The sequence below is a fragment of the Megalobrama amblycephala genome, linkage group LG18, assembly GCF_018812025.1.
Source record: "Megalobrama amblycephala isolate DHTTF-2021 linkage group LG18, ASM1881202v1, whole genome shotgun sequence".
Taxonomy (NCBI): Eukaryota; Metazoa; Chordata; class Actinopteri; order Cypriniformes; family Xenocyprididae; genus Megalobrama; species Megalobrama amblycephala.
Genome location: NC_063061.1, coordinates 5,294,904 through 5,321,257, shown reverse-complemented (window position 1 = coordinate 5,321,257; position 26,354 = coordinate 5,294,904). Strand labels below are relative to the sequence as shown.

General features: G+C 39.5%; 2 protein-coding genes across 4 annotated transcripts in view; one reads left to right on the top strand and one right to left on the bottom strand.

The window, feature by feature from the left end:
• Nucleotides 1–501: 501 nt before the first annotated feature.
• LOC125252529 (NACHT, LRR and PYD domains-containing protein 1 homolog) overlaps nucleotides 502–26,354 on the bottom strand; it is a 38,477-nt gene continuing 12,624 nt past the window's right edge. For 2 of the 3 annotated variants that reach the window (XM_048165901.1, XM_048165903.1), the window contains exons 4-14: nucleotides 25,205–25,249; nucleotides 23,332–25,048; nucleotides 15,461–15,547; nucleotides 15,268–15,339; nucleotides 14,626–14,805; nucleotides 13,293–13,376; nucleotides 13,095–13,169; nucleotides 12,747–12,995; nucleotides 11,271–11,357; nucleotides 1,024–1,143; nucleotides 502–772 (exon numbers count right to left, since the gene is read on the bottom strand). In XM_048165901.1, the coding sequence (XP_048021858.1) occupies nucleotides 1,026–1,143; nucleotides 11,271–11,357; nucleotides 12,747–12,995; nucleotides 13,095–13,169; nucleotides 13,293–13,376; nucleotides 14,626–14,805; nucleotides 15,268–15,339; nucleotides 15,461–15,547; nucleotides 23,332–25,048; nucleotides 25,205–25,249 (2,714 nt within the window). In that variant the 3' untranslated portion in view covers nucleotides 502–772; nucleotides 1,024–1,025. The remainder of the gene's footprint in view (nucleotides 773–1,023; nucleotides 1,144–11,270; nucleotides 11,358–12,746; nucleotides 12,996–13,094; nucleotides 13,170–13,292; nucleotides 13,377–14,625; nucleotides 14,806–15,267; nucleotides 15,340–15,460; nucleotides 15,548–23,331; nucleotides 25,049–25,204; nucleotides 25,250–26,354) is intronic. The other variant, XM_048165902.1, reaches the window with a different exon arrangement.
• LOC125252528 lies at nucleotides 16,117–22,759 on the top strand. Its single transcript, XM_048165900.1, has 2 exons — nucleotides 16,117–16,507; nucleotides 17,489–22,759. Exons 1-2 carry the CDS (start codon nucleotides 16,498–16,500, stop codon nucleotides 20,401–20,403), a joined length of 2,925 nt encoding a protein of 974 aa, XP_048021857.1. The 5' UTR covers nucleotides 16,117–16,497; the 3' UTR covers nucleotides 20,404–22,759.

Sequence of the window (26,354 nt, the reverse complement as noted above, 5' to 3'; positions counted from 1 at the left end):
ACATTTTTTCATTTTTTGGTGTACTGTTCCTGGAAGTGATACCCCACCTTCTCCTAGTTTGTGTTTTAGTCTCAATACTGTGAAATCAAAACACATGAATTGCAGATTCTAATACGGCTCTTCTAAAAGGCACCAACAGTGAAGTCTCTTGGTGTAGCCTGTATTCTTCCAAGTTTTTATTCATTATCCAACATCAGATGGACTTTTTCATTCCATCGCCTTTAGCTTGCACACTACAGGACTAGAGATATTTTGTAAAATGCAAAATCTTGAAAAGCAAAATCTTAAACCATGTTATTAATACATATCATTTATCTGTGGCAGTGATGAATATCATCAAATAGTAAATAAGCTTGTCAGTACACCAAATTATTATAAATCATACAAAACTTACAAAAATTCTCCATGTCGTCACATAAAACCTCATATACTATATACATTTTTTTTTTCAGCATACATACATACAATAATCTCACATGGTCACACTATAAAACAAATCTCAAATGCTTGATAGATTATATTGTCTTCACATATAAACTACAATCATTCAGATCTAAACTGTTACATGCAATTAAGCATCAATATAAAACTCTGTAAAGCTGCTTTGAAACAATATGTATTGTGAAACTCAATATACAAATAAATAGACACATGATTATTACTATTACAACACACCTAAATTATTTTAGATATTCTTGGTTGATGTCTTCATAACTGGTTTGGCAGTTTTCTCCTAGTTATCAAGCTGGAACATTAGTCCCGAAACCAGGGCCTTAGAAATGGAGAGAGACAAGAGATAAAACAATAAAACATGTAGAAATAAAAACACAAAGCTGAGCAGTAGGTTAGATCCACACTGCACACTATGATCATATGCTGTCGCACTGAAAGCTTGTACAGTTAATATACAATATTCAAATGGAATTGTATAAAATATTAAAAATAATAATCACTGGTTGGTGTCCTATTACAGTTCACGCTGTTACTGGTGCATTCTTTATGTTAATCTTAGTCCTGACTTACTTTCACAAAGTCTCCATAGAAAAGCCAGAGGAACTCAGATGAATCTTCACCTTCTGGTTGCAGCTAAGTCTATGGTCCACAAAGCTTGTGCATTTTCGAGACTGATTATTGCATATGAACCTTCATCAGAAAGCACAAATCACAGCATCACTACAGAGTCTTATAACATTGATTTGTGTGAGAAACAGACCAACATTTAACTTGTTATTGACTGCTAATGAACTATGAGATCTAGGGAGGATGTAAAGAAAAACACATTTATGAATGACAATTCTCAAACGTTTGATTTGTTCATCACAAAAAGGTATTATGTGATTTCAGAAGACATGGAATATAGTGATCAACCGATAATGATTTTTTAGAACCGATACCAATAATCTTTGTGTTTTTGTGCCCGATAACCGATATGCAGAACCAATATTTATTTAATGTTATATTTCTGTTTTTGACAGGATTACAACACCACTAAACAGAACAAACCATTTTATTTATAACAATCACTTCCTCCTGCATAGAAAACAAAACTTATCTTATTTATACACCAATAAATAGAGGGGTCTTTAAGTGCAAAAAATTAGGTGTTTTAAAAAAAAAAAAGCAAAAAATAAATAAATAAAATAAAATAAATAAAACACAAAATAATTTTAACCTATTAAAAAAATAAAATAAAATAAAACACTATCTAAACCACCTGAAAAAAAAAAAAAAAAATCGCATTGTTATTGTAATGTAGTTTAATACTCCCAGTTGAGCAGAACTAGGTTGTAAAAAACAGTCTTTCAGCATTCTGCCACATAAGCCTGCTTCATTGTTGTATTGTTAATTTTAATCTTCATATTTCAAAAATAACTGTATTTAAATGTATTTATAAATAATAAAAAGAAGCGTCAGCAGCAACACTAATGTGAACAATAAGCAAAATAAATGTAGAATGTCTAATGTTTTCAAATGGAGCAAATAAAGACAGGAGTCATATCAACTTTGCAGAAATGTAATAAAAATCTACAATTTTAGTAGATTTAAGCTGTTTAATAGGCTAAATAGTGAAGAATAATTCACTGGATAACATTAAATAACTGAATAATATTCTCTGGAATACTGTAATATAACACAAAACATTGTATTTCCCAACTGGTTTGTTATATCAGAATTATGAATGTATTTGTCATTCTAGATTATGAAATATCTGCTGACAAAGCGCTGCATTTACACAGAACTATACTCAAACTGAGTATTAGTTGTGTTTACTTGGATGTTTATTAGCGAATTAATGGTTATATAGCAAATGTTTATATAATTATGGTGTTTTAAACAAGTGAATCTTGTTAAAAGTTACATGTGGTGGCTGTGGAGCATTTTCTGAGCATCAACCCGCTGAATGAACAGCAAAATACAGACGACTTCATGAGACTAATGATGAGCATATGTAACAGAGTTGTACATGTACATTGTGTGTCTCCACTTGCTGAATATAAATAAGACGAAGTTAAATAATCACACTGCAAGATCATTGGACAGAATGAGGGATAACAGGGCTCCTATTGGCTGGCTGGTTCTTTGTACTGTGTGCGCCCTCTATTGCACTTATTAGTTTGTGTGTGCAAGGCCAGCGGTAAGTCGTGTCATTGAAAGCTCTATAATTGTTAATGAAATGTGTGATATATTAGTAGCAACAACATATATACATGTATATATATATTTAATATTGATAAAAGTATTGGATGTTGAAGAGTGAATATTGTGTTTTATTGTAGCGCCAGCCGATTTTGCCGGGGCTTCAGCCCCGAATGTTTTGAGTCAAACCCCGAATGTAATGACAGTCACTGAGCAAATATGAAACTGGACAATAGCCTATGCAAACCCCCGAAATCATAAGTTGTTTTATTTCATTGCGCTTTGGCTTTGCATATACTGCATACAGCCTGTAAAAATAGACCTTAAAAATAATCTAGCCTATAGAATACATTTCTTTGCTGTCGGTAGCCTATGGGCTACACCGTTTCTTCCTCTCTGTTGAATATGCAGCAGGTAGGGGAGGAGCTAGTACAGTCAACCGCAAGAGTGCGAGACAGTCAGCGAGCAGGAATTTCAGGTTTGAGGTTTCTTAACAGTGCTCTCAAAATATAATTTTTCTAAACAGATCTCTCTATTAAAATACGTTAAGCAGTTCAATACCGCTTTTCTACAGTATCCGACCATACACCGGCAGCGCTTTCTCTCTCTCGCACATTTGCGCACGCGATCAGCTGGTGATCTGGTGATCAAAATAAAAGCTCAAGGATTTATCTTTTAAAAAGAAATGAGTACACAAGTATTGTAAAAAAGATGTTTGAACCCTTTTTAATGTCCAGGTACAAGTCAACGCTGTTTCTTTGTTCAATTTGCACACTGTACATGGGTTGAAGCTCTTAATTTTGAGTTTCCAGAGTGCACCAGATTGATGCATTTAACCTTAAAATGTACAAAATTTTCTTCCGGGGGGCATGCCCCCGGACCCCCCTAGAGCTGGTACATCCAACAAAATTTTACAAATTACAGTGTCAAATAATGTACATTTTCTAAACAAGAATACGACAACAAAAGCTCCTTTCATGTCAGTAAAGCTGTTAATAGAAAATTAAAATGTCTTTGGACAAATATAGATTTGGGCTAAGCCCCGAATGTTTACAATGTCTGGCTCCACCCCTGGCGCCAGCACGAGTCATCATATATGCTGGAATGGGCCTATATGAACTCACTGTTCTGTTTTCTCAGGTACATGTTTTGATTTTGTAAAAATACATTATTTTGAACCATGGGTTATATATTTTGAATTTGTTAAACTCTATTGCACTTATTAGTTTGTGTGTGCAAGGCCAGCGCGCCAGTACGAGTCGTCATATATGCTGGAATGGGCCTATATGAACTCACTGTTCTGTTTTCTCAGTGTTTCCCCAGTAAATAAATCGATTGGGACACGATTTCATGAAGTACGAGCTTTATTGAACAACACAACGCAAGGAGGAAAAAGAGACCAGTTACATTGGTGCCGTGATCGGTCTTCTGAGCATCCGTGTCAGACGTGTGATGCGAGGAGGAACTCTGCGTTGGCGCGAGGCGGACATCCGAGCGGCGGTGCACGACGGACATCGGTGGATCAAGGCGAGGCGGACGTCGGGGGACTAGCGCGAGGCAAAACTTGAGCCATAGACGCAGAGCAGAGTTCAGAGCATCAACGCGGGGCGGAGCTTGGAAGTGAAGGTGGTTGCGTACATTACTGCACACGCATTTATGAACATATAACTGATTATAATTAATGGACTGGGACCTTGATATTTGGAATTTGATTTATATGCATATTTTCTGAAATATTTACTAATGTTTTGGATACATTAGTTTATCGTAGTGGGTTGGTCGTTTAATTTTGGGTTCAGTAGAGTGTGAAGAGATGGAGAAATTTAACATGCCAGGTCTGGGTAGAGGGAGAGGCGTGTGTCAAACTGATGTAACATTTTCTGTGGGTAGGGGGTTTTCTGGCTACCCACTAACTTCCACGCCACGGGTAAACTATCAAAATTGTGGGGAAACACATCCAACTGATCAGCCTGTGGTTAATGCGACAGAAGTGAATGACTTAAGGACTGCAACGACAGAGGGCAGTATTTCTATGGATATGCTGGCCACTGTTGTGAAACAAATAGGTCAGTCCATCAGTGAGAACATCGTATCTTGTCTGGAATCGAGAGCGGGACATGCTGGAAGCAGTGTGCCCTCTGAAATGCAAAATTTGAAGCTGGTATTACAATCTGATGTTAAAGAGCCAGCATACTACCGTGGGGATGGTTCTGATAAATGCACAATATATGAATGGGTGGAATTGATGTCAGTATATTTGCGTAAACGTGAGTATAACCAAGAATGTCAGGCTGAAGAAGTTATGAGCCGATTAATGGGGCGGGCACGTGATGTTGTTAAAAAAGCCCTACGTAATTATGCAAAAACTGACTTGAGTGATGGTCCTGGACCTATTTTTGACATCCTGAAACAACATTTCGGTGACACAGTGTACTCTGCTATGCCATTGGCTGATTTTTATGCTACCTTGCCCCTAAAAGGAGAAAGCTCATTTGACTATTGGATAAGGTTAAATAGGGCAATGGATGTAGCAGAGGACTGTTTGAAAAGACAAGGGAAGAAACTTGATAATCCATCTCAGGAGGTGACAGTCATGTTTGTTAGACATTGCCCAGACCCCCATTTGCAGCTGATTTTCAGATGTAAACCTCAGCAGCACTGGACAGCTGCTGAAGTGCAAGAAAGGCTGGATGAGTTTCAAAGAGAAACCAAACATGCCCGAAATAAGTTGACATGCTTAGCTCAAAAACAAGAAACTGTTATGCAAACCTTACCTTCGGTTCATGATAAGGTTAGCGAGTATGAAGCTGCAGCAGCCAAAAGTAACGCTCCTCTGGTTCAGCAGTCCTTTGCTTGCAGCTCCGTTGAATCTTTGGAGCGCTTGATTACACGATTGGAACATGTGTTGGAAAGGGTTCCCAGTGGTCCAACAAAACCTACAGAAAAACCTTTTCGACCAAGACCCAAAAATAGAGGGGATGGACGGGGGGCTTGCAAGGTTTGTGGGGACTTTAATCATTCCACCATATATCACTGTCGGGCAAATGGGCTCTGTTTTGTATGCTATGCCCCAAATCACACACGTTTTGAGTGCCCAAATGCTGCTGCTGATGGACGTGCTGGAGCCTCGCCGGCGGCATGCCCCCCTGGTCAGCAGGAAAACTAAAAGGCCCGCATGTGGTGGGGGGGGATGCTGGGCCTTGTGAAGCTCCCCAAGTATTTAATGTCGATCTAGAATCATTATACTCTGCGTGAGGAAATTGACCAGAACGTGACTGTGATAGTTCAAAATACACAAAAACTGTCAATGCATGAGGGATTGTTTTATACTGATGTCTTGTTAGAGAACTCATTGACTGTTAAAGGTATGATTGATTGTGGTTCCATGGCTTGCACTTTGAGTCCTGTGGTTGTGTCTAAATTACAGGATGCTGACGTAACCTTGAATGGTCCTGTGACTCCATCTGACGTAGTACTTGTCGGCTGTGGGGGGTCAAAAACAAAACCAGTCGGTATGTGTGACATTAAAATGACTGTTTATGGGTGTACTGTTCAGGTTCCAACCTTAATCGTAGATGGCCAAGTTGATGAACTCATTGTGGGCAGTAACGTGATAAAACACATGATCAAAGAGTTGAAAAAGCAAGGAACAGTGATGAAAAAAATGACATCCCATGTGAATATAAATTCTGAAGATGGCAAACTTATTCAGTTACTGGCTAATGTTGAGAGATGGAATGGAACAGTTGTCCCAGAAAAGGTTGGAACAGTTAAACTGAAGCATTCAGTAACACTTGAACCTCTACAGGAGCATTTAGTCTGGGCAAAACTTTCTAATTTAAACAATTTGTCAGCTGGCAGTGCCATCATTGCAGAGCCATGCAGAGCCCGCTCAAGACCCAGAAATGTCCTAATTGGTCGTACAGTGGCAAGGTTGTGGGCTGATGGATGGGTGCCTGTTAAAGTAATCAACCCCTCGCCAGTGTCTATTACTCTCAGACGTAATGCTAAGTTGGCTGACATTTATCCATGTTTGGCACTGGAAGATTTTGACCCTGATGCGTGTGTTACAGATGTAGGGTTGACATCCTCAATCAGACAACATGCCAACAATGTAGAGTTTCTTGACAATTCGAGTGCTGGCAGTTTGTCTGATATCAGTGTGCCCAAGAAAGACTGCGAGTTCCGTGACAGGTTAAGGAAACTGGGGCTTGAAGATATCGATTTGAGCTCCTGTCAATTATCTTTTGAATGGAAAGAAAGACTTGTTGATCTAATTGCCAAGTACGAATGTATCTTTTCTAGACACAGACTTGATTGTGGCAAGGCGGAGGGCTATGTACATCGAATAAGGCTAAGTGATGAGCATCCTTTTAGGCTTCCATACAGACTGCTTCCACCTAATCAGTACGATAAGCTCAGGCAGGCTTTGGATTAAATGGAGGAGAGGGAAATTATCAGGAGATCCAGTAGTGAGTATGCTTCCCCTCTTGTTATTGTTTGGAAGAGAAATGGAGATTTAAGATTTGCACTGATTTTAGGTGGCTTAATGCTCGAACTGTAAAGGATGCTCATCCACTGCCACATCAAGCCGATGCTTTAGCTGCGCTGGGTGGCAATGTTTTTTTTTCCACTATGGATCTGACATCCGGTTACTACAATATTGAAGTACATGAGGAAGACCGCAAATTCACTGCTTTCACATCCCCTTTTGGGTTATATGAGTATAACCGCCTTCCTCAGGGACTTTGTAACAGTCCGGCGACTTTTATGAGAATGATGCTCGGAATTTTTGGAGATCAAAATTTCCTGAGTCTTCTCTGCTACTTAGATGATGTGCTTGTCTTTGCTCCGAATGAAGTGTTGGGTTTAAAGAGATTAGAGATGGTCTTTGAGCGCCTGAAATCCCATAATTTGAAATTAGCTCCACGGAAATGTCATTTTATGCAAAGGTCTGTGAAATTCCTTGGTCATGTGGTCAGCGAGGCGGGCGTGGCCTCAGACCCTGATAAAATCAAGGTAATTATTGAAATGACTGAGTCAGACCTTATGGATGAGAAAACTGGCACCCCATCTCAACAGAAGATTCGTTCTTTTCTTGGGATGGTCGTATATTACCAGCAATTTATAGAACAGTGTTCAGTAATAGCGAGGCCACTTTTCCAGTTGATTGCTGGTCCTAAGGGTCAGAAATGGAAAAAAGGTAAGAAGGCCATAACGAAGAGATCACTCACTGCAGAGGATTGGACTGATGATTGCAGGCAGGCATTTAGTCGTCTTAAGCAAGCCCTAATTGACTGTGTTTTGTTGGCTCATCCAAATTTTAACAGGCCATTTTTAGTTTCAGTGGATGCCTCCAGTAGTGGCCTGGGTGCTGTACTTTCACAAGTGCCAGAGAATGGGGATACTGCAAGGCCAGTTTACTTTGCCAGTAAGTCACTTTCATTCGCCCAGTCGAAATATCCAGCACATCGGCTTGAATTTTTTGCTTTGAAGTGGGCTGTATGTGACAAATTTAGTCACTGGTTGAGGGGTCGGCCCTTCACAGTATGGACCGATAACAACCCAATGACATATATTTTGACAAAGCCGAAACTGGATGCTTGCGAGCATAGGTGGGTTGCCAAGTTGGCCCCATATCAGTTTGATATTCGGTACATAGCTGGTTCAAGGAATGTTGTTGCAGATGCTCTTAGCAGAGAGCCTTTCGTGAAGCAGAGTGCTTTGCATCGCCTTACTAGGGTACCTTATAACTCACTGTTGAAGGAGGCATCTGCAGTCCAGGGGGAACAAGTGCAGGAAGTTTTCAGATGGTCTGCACACCCTTTTGAGCCTGACACTGAGTCTGTTGTTGAGCCTACCCATGGTATGCTGGCAGTAAATTCCCAGACACCTGTTAGCGGGACATCTGGTTCTTGGTCTGTGGTGGAAGTGTCTGCAGTCATGGAGGCGAAGAGGTCTAATGTGGTTACCCCACATTTTGACCTTTTGTTACCACAGTTGATTAACCATATTGTACCCACAGATCAACCAAAACTGAAGGGCCTGTCCCACAAAGAGTTGGCAGAAAAGCAGCAGAGTGACGGCATCTTGGCTAGAGTGATTTCTTATGTGGAGAGGGATAAGAAACCGTCTAGTCGTGAGTGTAAACGGGAGCCAGTCGAAGTTGTAAGGCTGCTCAGATCCTGGAATAAGTTTGTGATAAGAGCAGGGATACTTTACAGAGTTTCGAAGGATGTAGTGTCAAAGAAAAAGACATTCCAGTATGTTGTCCCAAAATTGTTGGTGGGGACCGTGTTGAGGGGGGTTCATGATGATGCTGGTCATCAGGGCCAGCAAAGGACATTGTATCTGGTGAGACAACGTTTTTTTTGGCATAAACTTGAGAAGGATGTGAGAGATTATGTCAAATGTTGCAAGAGGTGTGTCTATGGTAAATCTCCTGAGCCAGAGGCTAGGGCTCCTCTTGAAAACATTGTCACATCCGAACCCCTGGAGCTTGTGTGTGTTGACTTTTGGTCAGCAGAGGACAGCAAGAATAAGTCAGTGGATGTTCTTGTTGTCACTGATCATTTTACGAAGTTGGCACATGCTTTTCATTGCCCAAATCAGTCAGCCAAAGCTGTTGCCAAACAGTTATGGAACAACTTTTTTTATATATATGGTTTCCCCAAACGAATTCACTCCGATCAAGGGGCGAATTTTGAAAGTGCATTAATTTCCGAGTTGTTGTCTGTTGCAGGTGTGGAAAAGTCGCACCACTCCGTATCACCCAATGGGCAATGGGGGGGTGGAAAGATTTAATAGGACTCTCGGAAATTTGATTCGTGTGCTGCCCCCTGCAGCAAAGCAAAGGTGGCCCCGAATGCTTAAATCACTGACATTTGCATACAATTGTACAATCCACGAAACTACTGGATATGCACCTTTTCAACTAATGTTTGGCAGGACTCCAAGACTCCCTGTTGATGTGCTGTTTGGGTCAGTCTTGCGAGACAATGATGTTGTCGACTATGATGTGTATGTCAGGGATTTACTAAAAGACCTCAAACAAGCGGTGACAATTGCAAGGATGACTGCTGGAAAACAACTGAAAAGACACGCTGCTCTTTATAACAGAAAGCTTAAAGGTGCTCCAGTAGATGTTGGAGACAGGGTTCTGTTAGCAAATAAGGGAGAGCGGGGGAAACGAAAATTGTCAGACCGCTGGGAGAACAGTCTGTACATTGTAGTTGACAAAAATGCGGAAACCAATACTTTCAAAATAGAGAATTCTTCCACGGGCCAAGTGAAGATTGTTCATCGTAATTTGATCATGCCTGTAAATTTTCTGCCTTTTCCCGATGATGTTGCAGAGGGACCATTGAGTGTGGAAGAGTGTGTAAGGGGTGAAGAAACCCAAACTTTGGAACACTTACCTCAGCCGGTAGCTGATGAGAGAACTGTAGCATGGGTCTCGGAGCTTGAATGTTCAAGAGGTTCCGAAATGGAGCCAGAGATGTTGGAAGTTGACTCAGTTGAATTGCCTGGGTTAGAAGACCCTGTTAGACTTGAATATTCAATTGATGATGAAGCTGATCTGGACACAAATTCAAATTTGACTGCATTGGATAGGCTATCATCAGATGCTGATTGTCAAAGTGATGCAGCTACAGTGATGACGGTTCACTCTGTTAATCAAAATGATGTTGGAGGTTTGATGACTACAGTTAGATCAAGAGCGGGAAGGATTATTAGACCAGTGGTGAGGTTTATTGAAACAATGCAAGTACAAAAAGTAGAAAACCGAGTTAATGCACCTATGTGGATCTAATTGTGGACCTATTTTTTTTCTCTCTCTCTTCCTTCTCATTTTTTTTTTTTTTTGTTTGTTTTCTTTCTGTTTTGTACATTGGATTCGTGAAGGTATTTGGTCAGTATACCAAGATGTGTTTACAAGGAATGCTGTTATGTTGATTGAGTGTACTAAACATGTAACAGGCATGTTGACCTATGAGTTAAGAGGGGCGTAGCTAACCTCTCCTTTCTCTAATTCTTCGTAAGAATAGTCTATGAACTGGAATATTCATCAGCATTTTTTTTTTGTAAGGATGAGTATTTACATTGCATTCCACGTTTGTTTTTTTTTGTTTTGTTTTGGTTTTGTTTTGCTTGTTTTTTTTATATATAGACAGATCTGTTATGAAATCTGATGTGTCTATTTCTTAGAGACAAAATAAACTAGCTACATTTCATACATTTATCTAACACATCTAATTTGTGCATTAATGTCTGTTATGTTAAATAAACTTTACTGATTACAGCAAAGCAGGTAAGAATACTTTACATGTGGACGCCGTTGTCTCGTCTCCCCTCAGATACGCTGTAATGGCGATCCTGCGCGCAATTCTCAAAACACCCATAAGATGGTGGTGTTTACCCGTAAATCCGATATTACAAAACTGATATCCGATTATGGTAAAATGCTTAAATATCGGGAAAAATATTGGTAAATCAATATATCGGTCGATTTTTAATGGAATATGCTGCACAAGTCAAACTTTTATGGTGTTTTTGTGTCCTTTTTAAAGCTTGAAATTGCATTGATAAGACATTTACTGATGCAATATGTATGAATATGAACCAATACAAACCCCTCAAATGTCACACTACAGGCTGGTCTTGTGCGTGACCTCTGCAAGATCTGGATTCCTTCCTCCAGTAAAAAGTCAGCATCTACCCTAGACATGGATACACATTATAGAGATAAAATTATTTAGATTTTAGGGACTGATAATTCTATACTTTATACTTTGTTTTTCACACATTCATTTGAACAATTCTATAATGATTTAAATGGATGAGGGCCATGTCACTCCAAACCTGTATGACTGACTTTCTTCTGCAGAACACAAAGATCATTTGAAATATAGCTGCGAGCAGCAGTTATCGGGTTCAAGCGTTTCAAGGCCTTTAAGCACTTGTGCAAAAAGATTTTATATTTTATTTAGCAAGCATGTAACCATTTAAATCATAGATGGAAACGACAATTTACAGCAAATACATGCAATTTACCATAGGAAATACATGTTTTTTCAGCCATTTCATGGGACTTGCCAAAGAAATACATAATTTTTACCCCTTTTTAACAGTTATAGCCTCATCTATGGCCTGATGTCCAGAAAAGTTCCCATGCTTCTGTAAAATCATGTGACGTACACACCTGATTTTGAGAAGATTTACACAAATCAGGCAGGAAGAAGGGCACTTTCAGACATTTCATTGGGTTTGTCGTAGAAATACATAATTTTTACCCCTTTTTAACAATTATAGCGTCACCTATGGGCTGATCTTCATAAAAGTATTCATGCTTGTTTAGAATCATGTGCCTCATGTGCTCACACAATAAAGAGAAGTTCTCAGTTTTACCTGATGATTGGACAAACGGTGAAGTAGTTATAGCTGTTTTCATGTTTTTTCTAGTTATAGCGGCACCAAGTGACCAGTCACCACGTCCTTTGTCCATGTGACCACAAAATAAGTTCTTATATAGATGTGCTGAGTTTGTTGAAAATATGTCATTCTGTTCACGAGTTATAGCCATTTTAGTAAAAGTGGCTCTGCACACTGTTTTGGCGGCCCTTAGGGACCATGAATCGTAATTTAATCTCTTTTTTTTTTTTTTTGATAACTATTGACAATCAGACTCCGGAGAATCTCGCTGCACTTCATTGGTTCCAATTGGGTCAGGTGGATCGGACGAGCCTTGATGGTGTTGTAGACCGTGTGAGCACTACCAGCCCAATCACGTTTAGGGGAGAATGATGATCCTTGGAAAATGTAACAATTACAATAGTGTTTCAGTGCTTCACATTTGAACCTCTAATAAGGTTGGTAAGAAAACAGTTTAATTCCCATTGAATTCCATTGTATTTTCCCAAACTGTTTGGGACATCAACAGTTATTTTGAGTTCCTCAGAAGAAAGTAAGTCATAACATGAGGGTGAGTAAAATAAATGACAGATTTCTCATGGATGGATTATCAGTTTAAATATGTGCTACACATTTCCTAACAACAGACAAATTCATACAGGAACAAGACAGAAGATGATTTCACATGTTTTTCTTACTTGAGTTCTGTTAGACTGGAGCAGTTCTGGATGATTTGGAGGATCCAATGAGTCCACATCTCACTTAGACACTTCAGGTACATTTTCATCTTTTTCAGTTCAGAGAAAGAATCAAGAACTGACATTAATGCATCTGAATCTTCTTGGAGAATTATCTGAGTAAGTTTGGCCCACTCAATGTTGATTGGCTCTGGGCACTGAAAGGTGAGAGTGAGCCACCGCAAAGATGTTGAAGTTCCTATCCTGATACTATAATAAAAAAAATAAATAAATCAGAATTGGCATCAATGTTGTCTATAAACCAACAAGTCATTGTTTTGAATAACTTTCAATCGATTTTTTCTTCACCTGAACAGCTCTTTATTGTTTGACAAATGAAGAGAACAATTCTCAAATTTTGTAAATTGAAGGTCAACATCAATGCTGCAAATCAAAGGACAGAAAAAAGATTCATGAACTGAATATAAAACAAAATCACACTGAAGGATGATAACTCATGTGTACATAAAATACTTTAAATGTATGAAATGTATTTTGAGACAGTACCACATTGATCTCAGGATCTGTTCTCTTGTGAGAGTGTTTATCAGTTCATCAAGATCAGAGTCTGATGAAACTTCTACGTCCAACCTTTAAAATCAAATCCAGAAGATGAGTGTACAGACTAAATCAAGTTAACTTGCAATAACAAATAATAAAAACGTAATGACATTTATAAAATGTATAAAATATGCATCACTGATTAACCACTGGTTTTGGGAACATAGTTTTTTGGGTAGACTTGTCCATGCCTGTTTTTCAACCCTGCTACATCTAATCAAAGTTCAAAGTTTTTTGATAATTATTGACCTAGAGAGTCCCGAGAATTGTGCGGCAGTGGTTTTATGGAGGTTGAGCAAAAAACCTAGGACTAGTTTGGCAAATTTAGGTTTTGAAACAATCTTTAACAAGCGATTCGATGGACAGCCCAGAATGAGTTCTACCATGTGGTACGAATGACGTGGGTGTGTGTGAAAAATTGCTTGATCCACGGTGCTTTAAGAACATGAAAAATGCAAAGGTGCCCCCCGGTGGGCAGTCGTCACGTCCTTTTTCACGTGACCACAAAATAAGTTATTATATAGATGTGCTGAGTTTGGTGAAAATATCTCAGAGATATAACCTTTTTAGTAAAAGTGGCTCCGCACACTTGGAATGTTTTGGCGGCCCTTAGAGACCGTGAATCGTGAAATCTTGCTGTACTTGTTTGGTTCCAATCGGGTCAAAAACCTAGGACTAGTTCACAAAAGTAGGTTTTATAAAAAAATCCAAAATACCCATAATTTTGTCTACGCCTAACAGTTTTGGAGTTATTAGTGATTTGATACTTTTCATGGCTGTAGCGCCCCCTTAAGGCTGATCAGGGTCGAGCCTTACTGACGTTGTAGATGGTGTGAGTCCTACCAGCCCTCAAAGTTTCAAGTCTCTACAACTTACGGTTTGGTCTGCCTAATCACTGTTACGGGAGAATGATGATCCTTGGAAAATGTAACAATTACAATAGAGTTTTAGTGATATGAGCTTGAACCCCTAATAATGTTGGTAAGAAAACAGTTTCATTCCCATTGAATTCCATTGTATTTTCTGTCCATACAATAGAAGTCAATGGGATCCGAAACATGATGTTTGGGACATCTTCATTCTTTAAAATAAGATATTTTTTGTTCCTCAGAAGAAAGAAAGTCATACAGGTTTGACAAAACATGAGGGTGAGTAAAATAAATGACAGATTTCTCATTTTTGGATGGACTATGAGTTTAAATATGTGCTACACAGTTCCTAACAACAGACACATTCATATAGGAACAAGACAGAAGATGATTTCACATGTTTTTCTTACTTGAGTTCTGTTAGACTGGAGCAGTTCTGGATGGTTGATAAAGAATCAAGAACTGACATTAATGCAACTGAATTTTCTTGGTGAATTATCGGTTTAAGTTTGGCCCAGTCAATGTTGATTGGCTCTGGGCGTTGAAAGGTGAGTTTGAGCGACTCCAAAGATAGTGAAGATACCGAGACACTATAATAATAATAATAATAAAAAAATTAAAAAAAATTAATAATAAAAAAAAAAAAACAATTGGCATCAATGTTGTTGTGTCTATAAACCAAACAAGTCATTATTTTGAATAACTTTTATTTTTTAAAATGATGATTAATTAATGGTCTTTTGGGCACCAGTCATTATCTCCATCATTAGCTGATAGTGTGGTACTTTATTGTTTGATCTTTCTTGGGTTACCAATTTATCTGCATTATTACTATCATAATTATTATCTGAAGGTATTAGATTGTGCAGAACAAACTATGACAGGAAAAGGCTTATTCATACACATGTACTGCTAGATTATGCTATTATGGTTATTGAACAAGGAGATGATATAACTGGTTATCCAAAATATAATCGTCACATAACTTTATCTAGTTATCATGAGAAACAGATATTTGATGCACATAAATAAACAGTTCACTTTTTCTTCACCTGATTTCTTCATCGATTGACAAATGAAGATAACAATACTCAAATGTTGTAAATATGAAGCAGACATCAATCCTGCAAATCAAAGAACAGAAAAAAGATTCATGAACTAAACAAAACAAAAGCACATTGAGGGATGATAACTCATGTGTACATAAAATAATTTAAATGTATAAAATGTATTTTGAGACATTACCACTGTGATCTCAGGGTCTGTTCACTTGTGAGAGCGTTTATCAGTTCATCAAGATCAGAGTCTGATGAAACATCTACTATGATCAAGCTGTAAAATCAAATCCAGAAGATGAGTGTACAGACTAAATAATCAGGGGTGTATTCCAGAAAGCAGGGTTAACTTACTGTCACATATACCCTGAACTCTCGGTTGATTAACCCAAACCTTGCTTACTCGAGGTATGCTGGTTCCAAAAATGCATCCGGGAATAAGTTCAGCCAACCCAGAGTATGTTCCCGGTTAACACACAAGACATTCTCAACAGAGCGACGAATCGATGATTCACCATGGAAACAGACGCTAAGAAAAAGCGCGCCATTCTACTTCATTCTTCTTCTTTTGTTTAATGGCGATTTACATAACCTACTTGGTGCACATCACCACCTATTGGGTGGTTGTGCAATAATTTTTAATCTTAATATTGTTTGTTTGATGCTAATTATTTAATAAAATATCACATATATGATATGTATTTTATTATAGAAATTATAGCATAGAAAATGTCCTGTTATAAAGATTAAGTAGATCCATGTGTGCTATGACAATAAAATTCATATATTAGAATTGAATAAACATTTATATATTGTATAATATAACATTGTGTATATAACTGTTACGTCCCGTAGCGTTCTCTCTCTCTCTCTCTCTCTCTCTCTCTCTCTCTCCCTCCTTCACTGTCACTTGTTACAGGTCCCGTAATTGGATGACGTCGCGGCCAGTCATCGAAGTCTCGCGACATCCCGAGAACCAATGAGACGCTAGTGGGCGCGTATAAAGACCCGGATGCGACACGAGCGCGGGAGAAGCGTTTGCTTTGTTTTGTTTGCTCTCCTGCGTTTGCTGTCGTATTTTTGCTCTTGTTTAGTTTGATTTGTTTATTGTGTGTTTTCTTCACTTGAAACTGTGTTCATCATGCCCTACTACTGATACTGTGATTATGGCGTGACTCGACTCTTGATTTGTCAGAGTTTGTTCAAGTCCTTCTCCGATACATAGTGATGGGACCAGGTTAGTATGTCACGTGACTTGCACCTCGCAACACGTAGAGTAAAGTTGTTTAAACACACTAGTTTAGGAGCGGGTGCCAATTTATGTATTTATGTTTGTTAGTTAGTGTAGATAGCGGTGTTCTACACTGAAGATGTTATTTTCCTTGCTTTCTTTTGATTAGTTTAGAATTTGTTGGGGTTTAGTTAACTTGTTTTGTTTTATTGATTTTTTTTGTTTTAGCACCGCTCTCGTCCCTCGCTTTGTTATCGTTTATTTTACTTTTGTACATAATTTGTAAATAGGTATTTGTTTGTTTTGGATGTATGTTTGGTTCACTGCTTATTGTATCATTGGTGTTTTGTTACATTGAATTATTTTTCCCTTACTAAAAGCAACTACAAATTTAGTTCTTCTCTGCCTGTTTCTTTACTACACACATCACATCTCCTTAATAAATGAGTCCATTCTTTTAACAGCTTTTTAATAGTTAATCTTTTCTCATGTTACGTCTCCATATCCTCTAGACGCCAGGGGGACGTAACATAATTGGGGGCTCGTCCCAAAGCGATGCTGTCTCCTTTGTTAAGGAATAAGGTGTGTGTGGTTACAGGCAGAATTTTGTGTGAATGCAGGTTGAGCAAATTTGGTCTTGTGGCATATGTTGATGAGTTTTGATGGCGTTTAACTTGCAGAGCTTTGTTAATAATCCCTCATTAGAGGTGATTGAGAAGTGCAGAAAAGATGAGTTGTTAATTATAGCTAACCACTTCCAAATTGCGATTCCAAAGCAAACTTTAAAAAAGAAAATTAAAGCTGAATTGATTGACTGCTTAATTGACTCTGGAGTGTTAAGCTTGCCGGTGGTAGACCGAGGGGCAGATCTTGCGGGCATGGAGCAGAATGCTGGGAAGGTAGGTGAAGGTGAGGGCGAGTTAGTCACAGCGGAGGCGGAGGCTACCGTTGGGGCAACTCTTCCACCTTTTGAACCTTTTTCACCAGTCTCTCCCAGGTCAACAGGGGAGGCGCAGTTGAGAGTGCGGATTGAACGGCTCCGTATGGAAGCTCGAGAAAGAGCACAATCCCGCCAAGCAGAACTAGATCTGCGTCTACAGGTGCGCAAGCTCGAAATTGAAGCCGATAAGGAGGTTAAGCTTCGACAGTTGGACATCGAGGCGGCGAAGGCTGCTGCGGTTTCCTCTGTTCCACAGAACTCTTCATCGGTAAGTGACAATTCAGCTAATTCGACTTCAGCCACTTTTGATGTTGGCAAACATATTGCCTTAGTGCCAAGTTTTCGTGAAACGGAAGTGGATAGCTATTTTAACGCTTTCGAAAGAATTGCAACTTCTTTGGGTTGGCCAAAAGAGGTATGGTCATTGTTGTTGCAATGTAAATTAGCTGGGAAAGCTTTAGAAGTTTATTCAACCTTGTCTTTAGAAGACAGTCTTAAGTATGAGGTGGTTAAGCTAGCTGTACTTAAAGCTTATGAATTAGTCCCAGAGGCCTATAGGCAGCAATTTCGTACTCGTAGAAAAAACGCCAGTCAAACGTACGTCGAATTTGCCCGAGACAAGGGAATCCTTTTTGATAGGTGGTGCGCTTCTAGTAAGGTGGATGATTTCACATCGCTTAGAGAGCTTATGCTACTAGAAGATTTTAAACAGTGTCTTCCAGAGAGAATGGTGCTGTATTTGAATGAACAGAAAGTAACAACTTTATCTCAGGCAGCAGTGTTAGCGGATGAGTTTGTGCTCACACACCGAAATGTTTTTCAGCCAGCAAGCATTGAAAAGTCCTTTTTTAGGGTGCCGACGAAAGTTCAGCAACCCAAGTTAAATGGCGAGAAGCCCAAAGAAATGCGGGAGTGTTTTTACTGTCATAAGAAGGGACATGTTATAGCGGATTGTTTGACTCTGAAGCGTAAGCAGCAGACCCAAACAAAAGAGGTTGCATTTGTGAATGCCATTGATCCGGGTGCACATCTTGAACCGATTCAAGGTGAGGTTGACAGTGTTTATGTACCATTTCTTTCTAAAGGTTACGTATCATTATCAGGTAAGGAGGAAGATCAGGTAGAAGTGCGGGTGTTAAGAGACACGGGCGCTGCCCAGTCATTTGTGTGTGCAGATGTTTTGCCTTTTTCAGATCAGACATCAGTTGGATCTAATAGACTCGTACAGAGTTTCAGCATGGAGGTCATGAGAGTCCCGGTTCATCGTATCCATCTGCAGACAGACTTGGTGTCCGGTTTTGTGGAGGTAGGAGTACGCCCTGCTTTACCAGTGAAAGGTGTATCCTTCATTTTGGGTAACGATTTGGCCGGAGGGAAGGTGGTACCTTCACTTGAGGTAGTTGATACTCTGACAGAGCATAGCTCTGATGATTTGGCACAGAAATATCCAAGTGCATTTACTGCTTGCGTCATCACACGTGCTCAATCAAAGAAAGATGGTGGTGTGTCTTTATTTGACTCTTTCTTATGTGCAGATCAAGAGGCTGAGGGAAGTCTTGCAGATGAGTCTCATGTCAGTGATCAGGGGAATGAGGTTGTCGTAAGCGACCCATTAATATTGACGGTAACTCGTGAAAAGCTAATTGAAGCTCAGAAGAATGATATTTCACTTGTAAAATGTTTTAAACTGGCTGAGAAACCTGCACTTAACAATGTCTCATTTTTAGTGAGAGATGGACTGCTGGTGCGGAAGTGGCATAAAAATAATGCTGTCGAGGATGAGTGGAACGTTGTTTATCAGGTGGTGGTTCCTTCCATTTTTCGTCAACAGGTATTGTCGTTGGCGCACGATCATCTGCTCTCCGGACACTTAGGGGTGACGAAAACATACAATCGTGTTTTACAGCATTTCTTTTGGTACGGTTTGAAGCGTGACGTTGTAAAGTACTGCAAGACTTGTCATGTTTGCCAGTATGCTGGAAAGCCAAACCAGGTGATTCCACCAGCCCCTTTAATACCAATTCCCGTCATAGGCGAACCTTTTGAACATGTGATTGTGGATTGTGTTGGTCCTTTGCCAAAGACCAAATCTGGTAATCAGTTTTTATTGACTATTATGTGTTCAGCTACCAGATACCCGGAAGCAATTCCACTACGCAAAATCACATCCCGAGCAGTCGTTAAAGTTTTAACAAAGTTTTTTACCACATTTGGTTTACCAAGAATTGTCCAGACTGATCAGGGGACTAATTTTCTGTCTAAGTTGTGTGCTCAAGTTTTTAAGTCACTCAATATTACACATCGCATAGCCAGTGCCTATCACCCAGAAAGTCAGGGGTCCTTGGAGAGGTTCCATCAGACTTTAAAAGCAATGCTTAGGAAATACTGCCTCGAGACAGGGTCCGAGTGGGATGAAGGTGTTCCCTTGCTTTTATTTTCAATTCGTGAAACCGTGCAGGAGTCCCTCAAGTTCAGCCCATCAGAGCTGGTCTTTGGCCATACTTTTAGAGGACCATTGAAAGTCCTAAAAGAGAGGATGTTAGGCATTGAGGACTCTAAGAAAACAAACGTGTTAGACTATGTTAGCAAATTCCGTGATCAACTTCAGAAATCATGTATGCTGGCTCGTGAGACATTGGCTAAAGCTCAAGGCAAGATGAAAATGTGGTATGATAAATCTGCTGTCAACAGATCTTTTGCAGTTGGCGATCAGGTGCTGGTTCTACTTCCCGTTCCAGGGTCTGCATTAACTGCACGGTTTTCAGGGCCTTATGAGATCTTGGAGAAGAGAGGAGAGACAGATTATGTATTGCGTACACCAGACAGGAGACGTCAGAAACGGGTATGTCATATCAATATGTTAAAAGCTTACCATACCAGAGATGACAGGGAGTCACCTAAGGAGAAGGAAGACGATTGTGTCCGTCCAGTAGGTGTGGCATGTGACGAGCTCATTTGCTGACGATCAAGACAATGCGGAAGGCTTATTGGAGTTAGATACCCCATTGTTATCTGCTAGATTGTCTAATTCTGAAACCCTAGCCAATCTGTCAAGTTTCTTGGCACATCTTAATACCGATCAGAGGGATGATATCATTAAACTCCTTAGCAATTTTTCTTCTATACTGGGGGACACTCCTACACTAACCAATGTTTTACAGCATGATATCAATGTAGGGGAGGCCCAGCCGATTAAGCAGCATCCTTATAGAGTTAACTTTATTAAAAGAGCTGCAATGAGGAAGGAAACTCAGTATCTATTAGAGAAAGGTTTAGCCAGTCCTAGTCTTAGTGCATGGAGTTCGCCATGTCTTTTGGTACAAAAGTCAGATGGTACCGCACGCTTTTGTACAGACTACCGACGTGTCAATGCTGTAACTGTCCCTGATTGTTTCCCGATGCCACGGATAGAGGACTGTGTTGACAGCGTTGGTTCCGCCAAATTTGTGAGTAAGCTGGATTTGCTCAAGGGATATTGGCAAGTTCCATTAACGCCCAGAGCATCTGAAATTTCAGCTTTTGTAACACCAGATTGTTTTTTTCAGTACAGGGTTATGGCGTTCGGCCTGCGAAATGCCGCAGCCACTTTTCAGAGACTGGTTAATTTGGTTCTTGCTGATGTCCCGAATTGTAACGCTTATCTTGATGATATTGTGGTTTATTCACAGAGTTGGAGTGAGCATGTATCTCTTTTAGAGACTGTGTTCAAGCATTTGCAGGAGGCTTCATTGACTTTGAATTTCTCCAAGTGTGAAATCGGTAAGGCTACAGTGACTTACCTTGGTAAGCAGGTGGGGTATGGTCAAGTACGTCCGGTGATGGCCAAAATTTCAGCGATAAATGACTTTCCAGTACCTAAGACCCGACGTGAGCTACGTAGATTCCTGGGCATGGCCGGTTTCTATCGGTGTTTTTGTCGCAATTTCTCCTCCGTTGCTGCACCATTAACTACTTTACTCAGTCCTTCAGAACATTTTGTCTGGTCAACTGATTGTCAAACAGCATTTGAAAATATTAAAGTGTTGCTGTGTAGTAAGCCTGTTCTGTCTGCTCCAAATTTCTCCTTGGCGTTCAAACTGGAAGTGGATGCGAGTGATTTAGGAGCTGGTGCCGTACTCATACAAGAGGATAAGGATGGAATCGATCACCCGGTCTGTTATTTCTCTAAGAAGTTTAATAGAAGTCAACGGAACTATTCAACGATAGAGAAGGAGGCTTTGGCTTTGCTGTTGGCAATCCAACACTTCGAGGTTTACGTTGGTTCTTCTGTATTTCCTGTGACTGTTTATACAGACCACAACCCTTTAACTTTTATTTCACGTATGCGTAACCAGAACCAAAGGTTGATGAGGTGGTCCCTTATTTTTCAGAACTACAATCTTGAGATCCGGTACAAGAAGGGTACAGATAATGTCGTGGCAGACGTTCTGTCTCGGGTCTAAGGAAGAGTACCTACTGGTATAGGTTGGTTCTATCAAACATGTGTATGTTTGTTTTTTAAGGGTGGGGGTGTTACGTCCCGTAGCGTTCTCTCTCTCTCTCTCTCTCTCTCTCTCTCTCTCTCCTTCACTGTCACTTGTTACAGGTCCCGTAATTGGATGACGTTGCGGCCAGTCATCGGAGTCTCGCGACATCCCGAGAACCAATGAGACGCTAGTGGGCGCGTATAAAGACCCGGATGCGACACGAGCGCGGGAGAAGCGTTTGCTTTGTTTTGTTTGCTCTCCTGCGTTTGCTGTCGTATTTTTGCTCTTGTTTAGTTTGATTTGTTTATTGTGTGTTTTCTTCACTTGAAACTGTGTTCATCATGCCCTACTACTGATACTGTGATTATGGCGTGACTCGACTCTTGATTTGTCAGAGTTTGTTCAAGTCCTTCTCCGATACATAGTGATGGGACCAGGTTAGTATGTCACGTGACTTACACCTCGCAACACGTAGAGTAAAGTTGTTTAAACACACTAGTTTAGGAGCAGGTGCCAATTTATGTATTTATGTTTGTTAGTTAGTGTAGATAGCTACACTGAAGATGTTATTTTCCTTGCTTTCTTTTGATTAGTTTAGAATTTGTTGGGGTTTAGTTAACTTGTTTTGTTTTATTGATTTTTATTTATTTTTTTTTATTTTATTTTTTTTATTTTTTTTTTTTTAGCACCGCTCTCGTCCCTCGCTTTGTTATCGTTTATTTTACTTTTGTACATAATTTGTAAATAGGTATTTGTTTGTTTTGGATGTATGTTTGGTTCACTGCTTATTGTATCATTGGTGTTTTGTTACATTGAATTATTTTTCCCTTACTAAAAGCAACTACAAATTTAGTTCTTCTCTGCCTGTTTCTTTACTACACACATCACATCTCCTTAATAAATGAGTCCATTCTTTTAACAGCTTTTTAATAGTTAATCTTTTCTCATGTTACGTCTCCATATCCTCTAGACGCCAGGGGGACGTAACAATAACTGTAACTATATAACAAATTTAGATACATTAATATAACCATATTGATAATATAACACACATCTAAATTCCTCTTAAGCTAACTAACCCTTGAACATAACCTGCTCCGGAGCAGGTTATGTTCAGAGAGCAAGTTGCTATGGTTACTTACATACCCTAAAAGTTACCTCCGTTTTTGGAACCGAAAGTTGAGGTTATCCGCTTACTTACTCTTAAACATACCCAGGTATGTCACATAACCTGCTTTCTGGAATACCCCCCAGGTTAACAAATAATAAAAACAATGACATTTTTAAAATGTATTAAATATGCATCCCTGGTATGTAAACATTAATAGGCTACCAGTAATGTTTGAATAATATAAAAAACTAGAATGAATTATATAGATATTAATTAGATCCATCATGTATCTGTTTTGGAACAAAGCACTTACCCGCTCACTTTCTTACACTTGTGATAAACAGGCAGAATCATACGGAAATCTTCAGATGATAAAGTGCACAGAGAAAGATTCAGTTCTTCAATGCACTGACAGAACTGAGAGCAGTACAGCAGGACCTGGCAGTCTGTTCTGCTTATGTCTTGATGATATACATTAATTCTTTTACAGGTTTCCATAGCTTTTTTCACAAAGTCCTCTTCATGAAGTTCATAGAGACAGTGAAGGTAAAAAAGTGCTTCACCTGAATATGTGTAAATATTTTGACCCATTTTTAAAATCCATTCTTTCAGATGAGTCTGTGTTTCTGAATGAACAAAGAGACCATGTTTCTCAAGTGTGCGTCTCACATCCTTATTCAGCAGACCAAATGCAAACTGCACCACAGCTGAAAAACGTGAACGACGAATATAGAAATCAATTGAGTTTTTATCAATGGGAAATAGCGGTGTAAATTCTCTCTGGAACTCTTCTTCATCCAGAAAGACATAGTACAGAGCAGTGAAGAACTCCTGAAAGCTGAGATGCATGAAACTGAACATCGTCTCCTGGTGGATTCTTCTCTTAAACAGGAACTTGCACAGGAACGGATTGCCAGCAGGGTCTGAAACCGTTTCATAAACACTTTTCTCATCCAACAGGACTTGCTGTTCCAGCATCCCTCTCTCTGCCAGCTGACCCAGACTCCTCAGCAGGGTCGGGATGGACTGACTCAAACCCTGGCAGTGATGCTTCAAGAGCGTGCACACAAAGTCAACGTAGATGGAGGTGGTGGTTTCCAGTCCACTTGTTACATCTGCAGTGGTTTCGAGTCGTTCCTTGATAGTTGTGCAGATGATCCAGCAGACGACAGGGATGGAACAGGCGGTGATGAGAGTTTTATTCGTCTTCACTAGTGTGTAAGCCTTCCTGATCTCTTTCTCATTTTGAAAAAACTTCTGGAAGTACTCCTCTACCCCCTTTTCTGAAAATCCCATGATCTCAGAGAAACGCTGAAGTCCTTTGAGCAGTTTACTCAGTGTATCTGTGGCTGTAGATCTGGAGGTGACCAGAAGGAAGGACTCTGGCAGGATTCGACCCCTCAGCAGGTCACAAAGAATGACCTCAGCTGGGGCTTTCTGAAGCAGATCAGTGTGTGGTGACATGTCATTAATGTCCTGAGTGAGTCTCAGCTCATCAAATCCATCGATGATGAAGAGCATCTTCTCTGGTGAATGCTGTAGTACCGGTGAGATCTGATCTGATGTTAAACTACAACTGCAGCTCAAGATCTCTGCCAAACTCTTTTTGCCACAAATGCGGTTTATTTCTTTACACTTCAAGTGGAACACAACATCAAACAGACCTTTGTAGAGGTCACCAGATGCCCAGTCCATCATGATCTTCTGCACAGTGAAAGATTTCCCGTTCCCAGAATTTCCCTGCAGTATAACAGCACTGGGACGGATCCCGTGTCCATGTGGGTCGAACAGAGAGTTCAGATGGACAGAGTCATCACTGCTCCGGGCGCTGAGGACCTGCTGGAAGCTTTCTCCTCTGGATCTGATCTCTTCTTCTCTTTCTTTTTGACCTCTATGTCTCTGAAGGATCAGAGGTTGTGTGTAGCGCTCAGACAGCAGCACATGTTCACCAGGCAGTGAGTTATACTCGGTCACACACTGATACTCGCTGCAGATCCGCTCCTTATATTTTAAAATCACAGAACTTGTTGCTGCACACATAAAATAAGCAATGTTAAACAGGGTTAGTGCATTTAAAACTAATTCTGATTCTAATAGAGTAAGACATTTTAGAGCAGACTGTAAGTAGCTGCTAAATTAAAAGGCAAAAGGTAAAACATTCAAGACATATCAGATTTATCTCTTACCTGAGGTTTGTGTTGTTTCAGAGGGTGGGCGAAACAAAGTAGAACCTGCAGAAAATTACATTTTTAAAACTTTCTTTAAAGGGAACCTCGAGTATTAAGACTTGTATGGCTTAATATAATGTAATATAATTTCTTACTGAAATATGTAGTAGAAAACCCATGAACTATTTACATTATTTAAAAAATTAAATGGGGGGTGCTATGTTGTTTAGGCGCACAGTGCGTTCTATGTCGATGACATCAAATTGTTGCATATTCATTATAATTTTTAATGTTCTTCAATATTTAATGCATGTTTGAATAAATCAGTTATGATAGCCACGATTTAAATGTTTATATTTCAAAACAAATTGGAGTAGAAAAATTATTATGCAATTCTAAACTTTATTCATAATAAAAACATCGAGTGTAATTTATGTGTTTGTATATAAATAAGTTAATTTAACCTTCAATATTATTATAGCAGTACCAACATGTCTAGTTTACAGCATTAGTTGAGAGATTTTTCCTCTAGAAAATTTGCCATGTTCTGTAACTGAAATACTACATCCAAAATAACTGATATCGAATTGAATCGAAATTGTAGTCGAATCGAATCATCAATACCCAGCCCTAGAACAAAGACACAGTTCTTTAGGAAGTTTTATTGATCCACAGACATCTTCCCATTCTTTTCTCCTCTTCTTATCACTAGTAAAGCAGTAAAAACTTGCATCACTTCTCTTGTTGCCCTTCGACTGAAAATTACAACCAAAAGCTGCACAATGTGGCATCGTATATTATATTCCGAGTTGTGTTGCGGAAGCTTCGGAGCGCTATTAATCTTTTGTGTCGAATCAGTGGTTCTGAGCGCCAAAGTCACATGATTTCAGCAGTTTGCCGGTTTGACACGCAGTCCGAATCATGATTCGACACAAAAGATTAATAACGCTCCAAATCTTCCTGAAGCAGTGTTTTGAAATCGGCCATCACTAAATAAGTCGTTATTTTGTTTTTTTGGTGCAGCAAAAATATTCTCATCGCTTTATAATATTAAAATTGGACCACTGTACTCACATGAACTGATTTAAATATGTTTTTAGTACCTTTATGGATCTTGAGAGAGGAAATGTCATTGCTCCCTATGAAGGCCTCACTGAGCCATCAGATT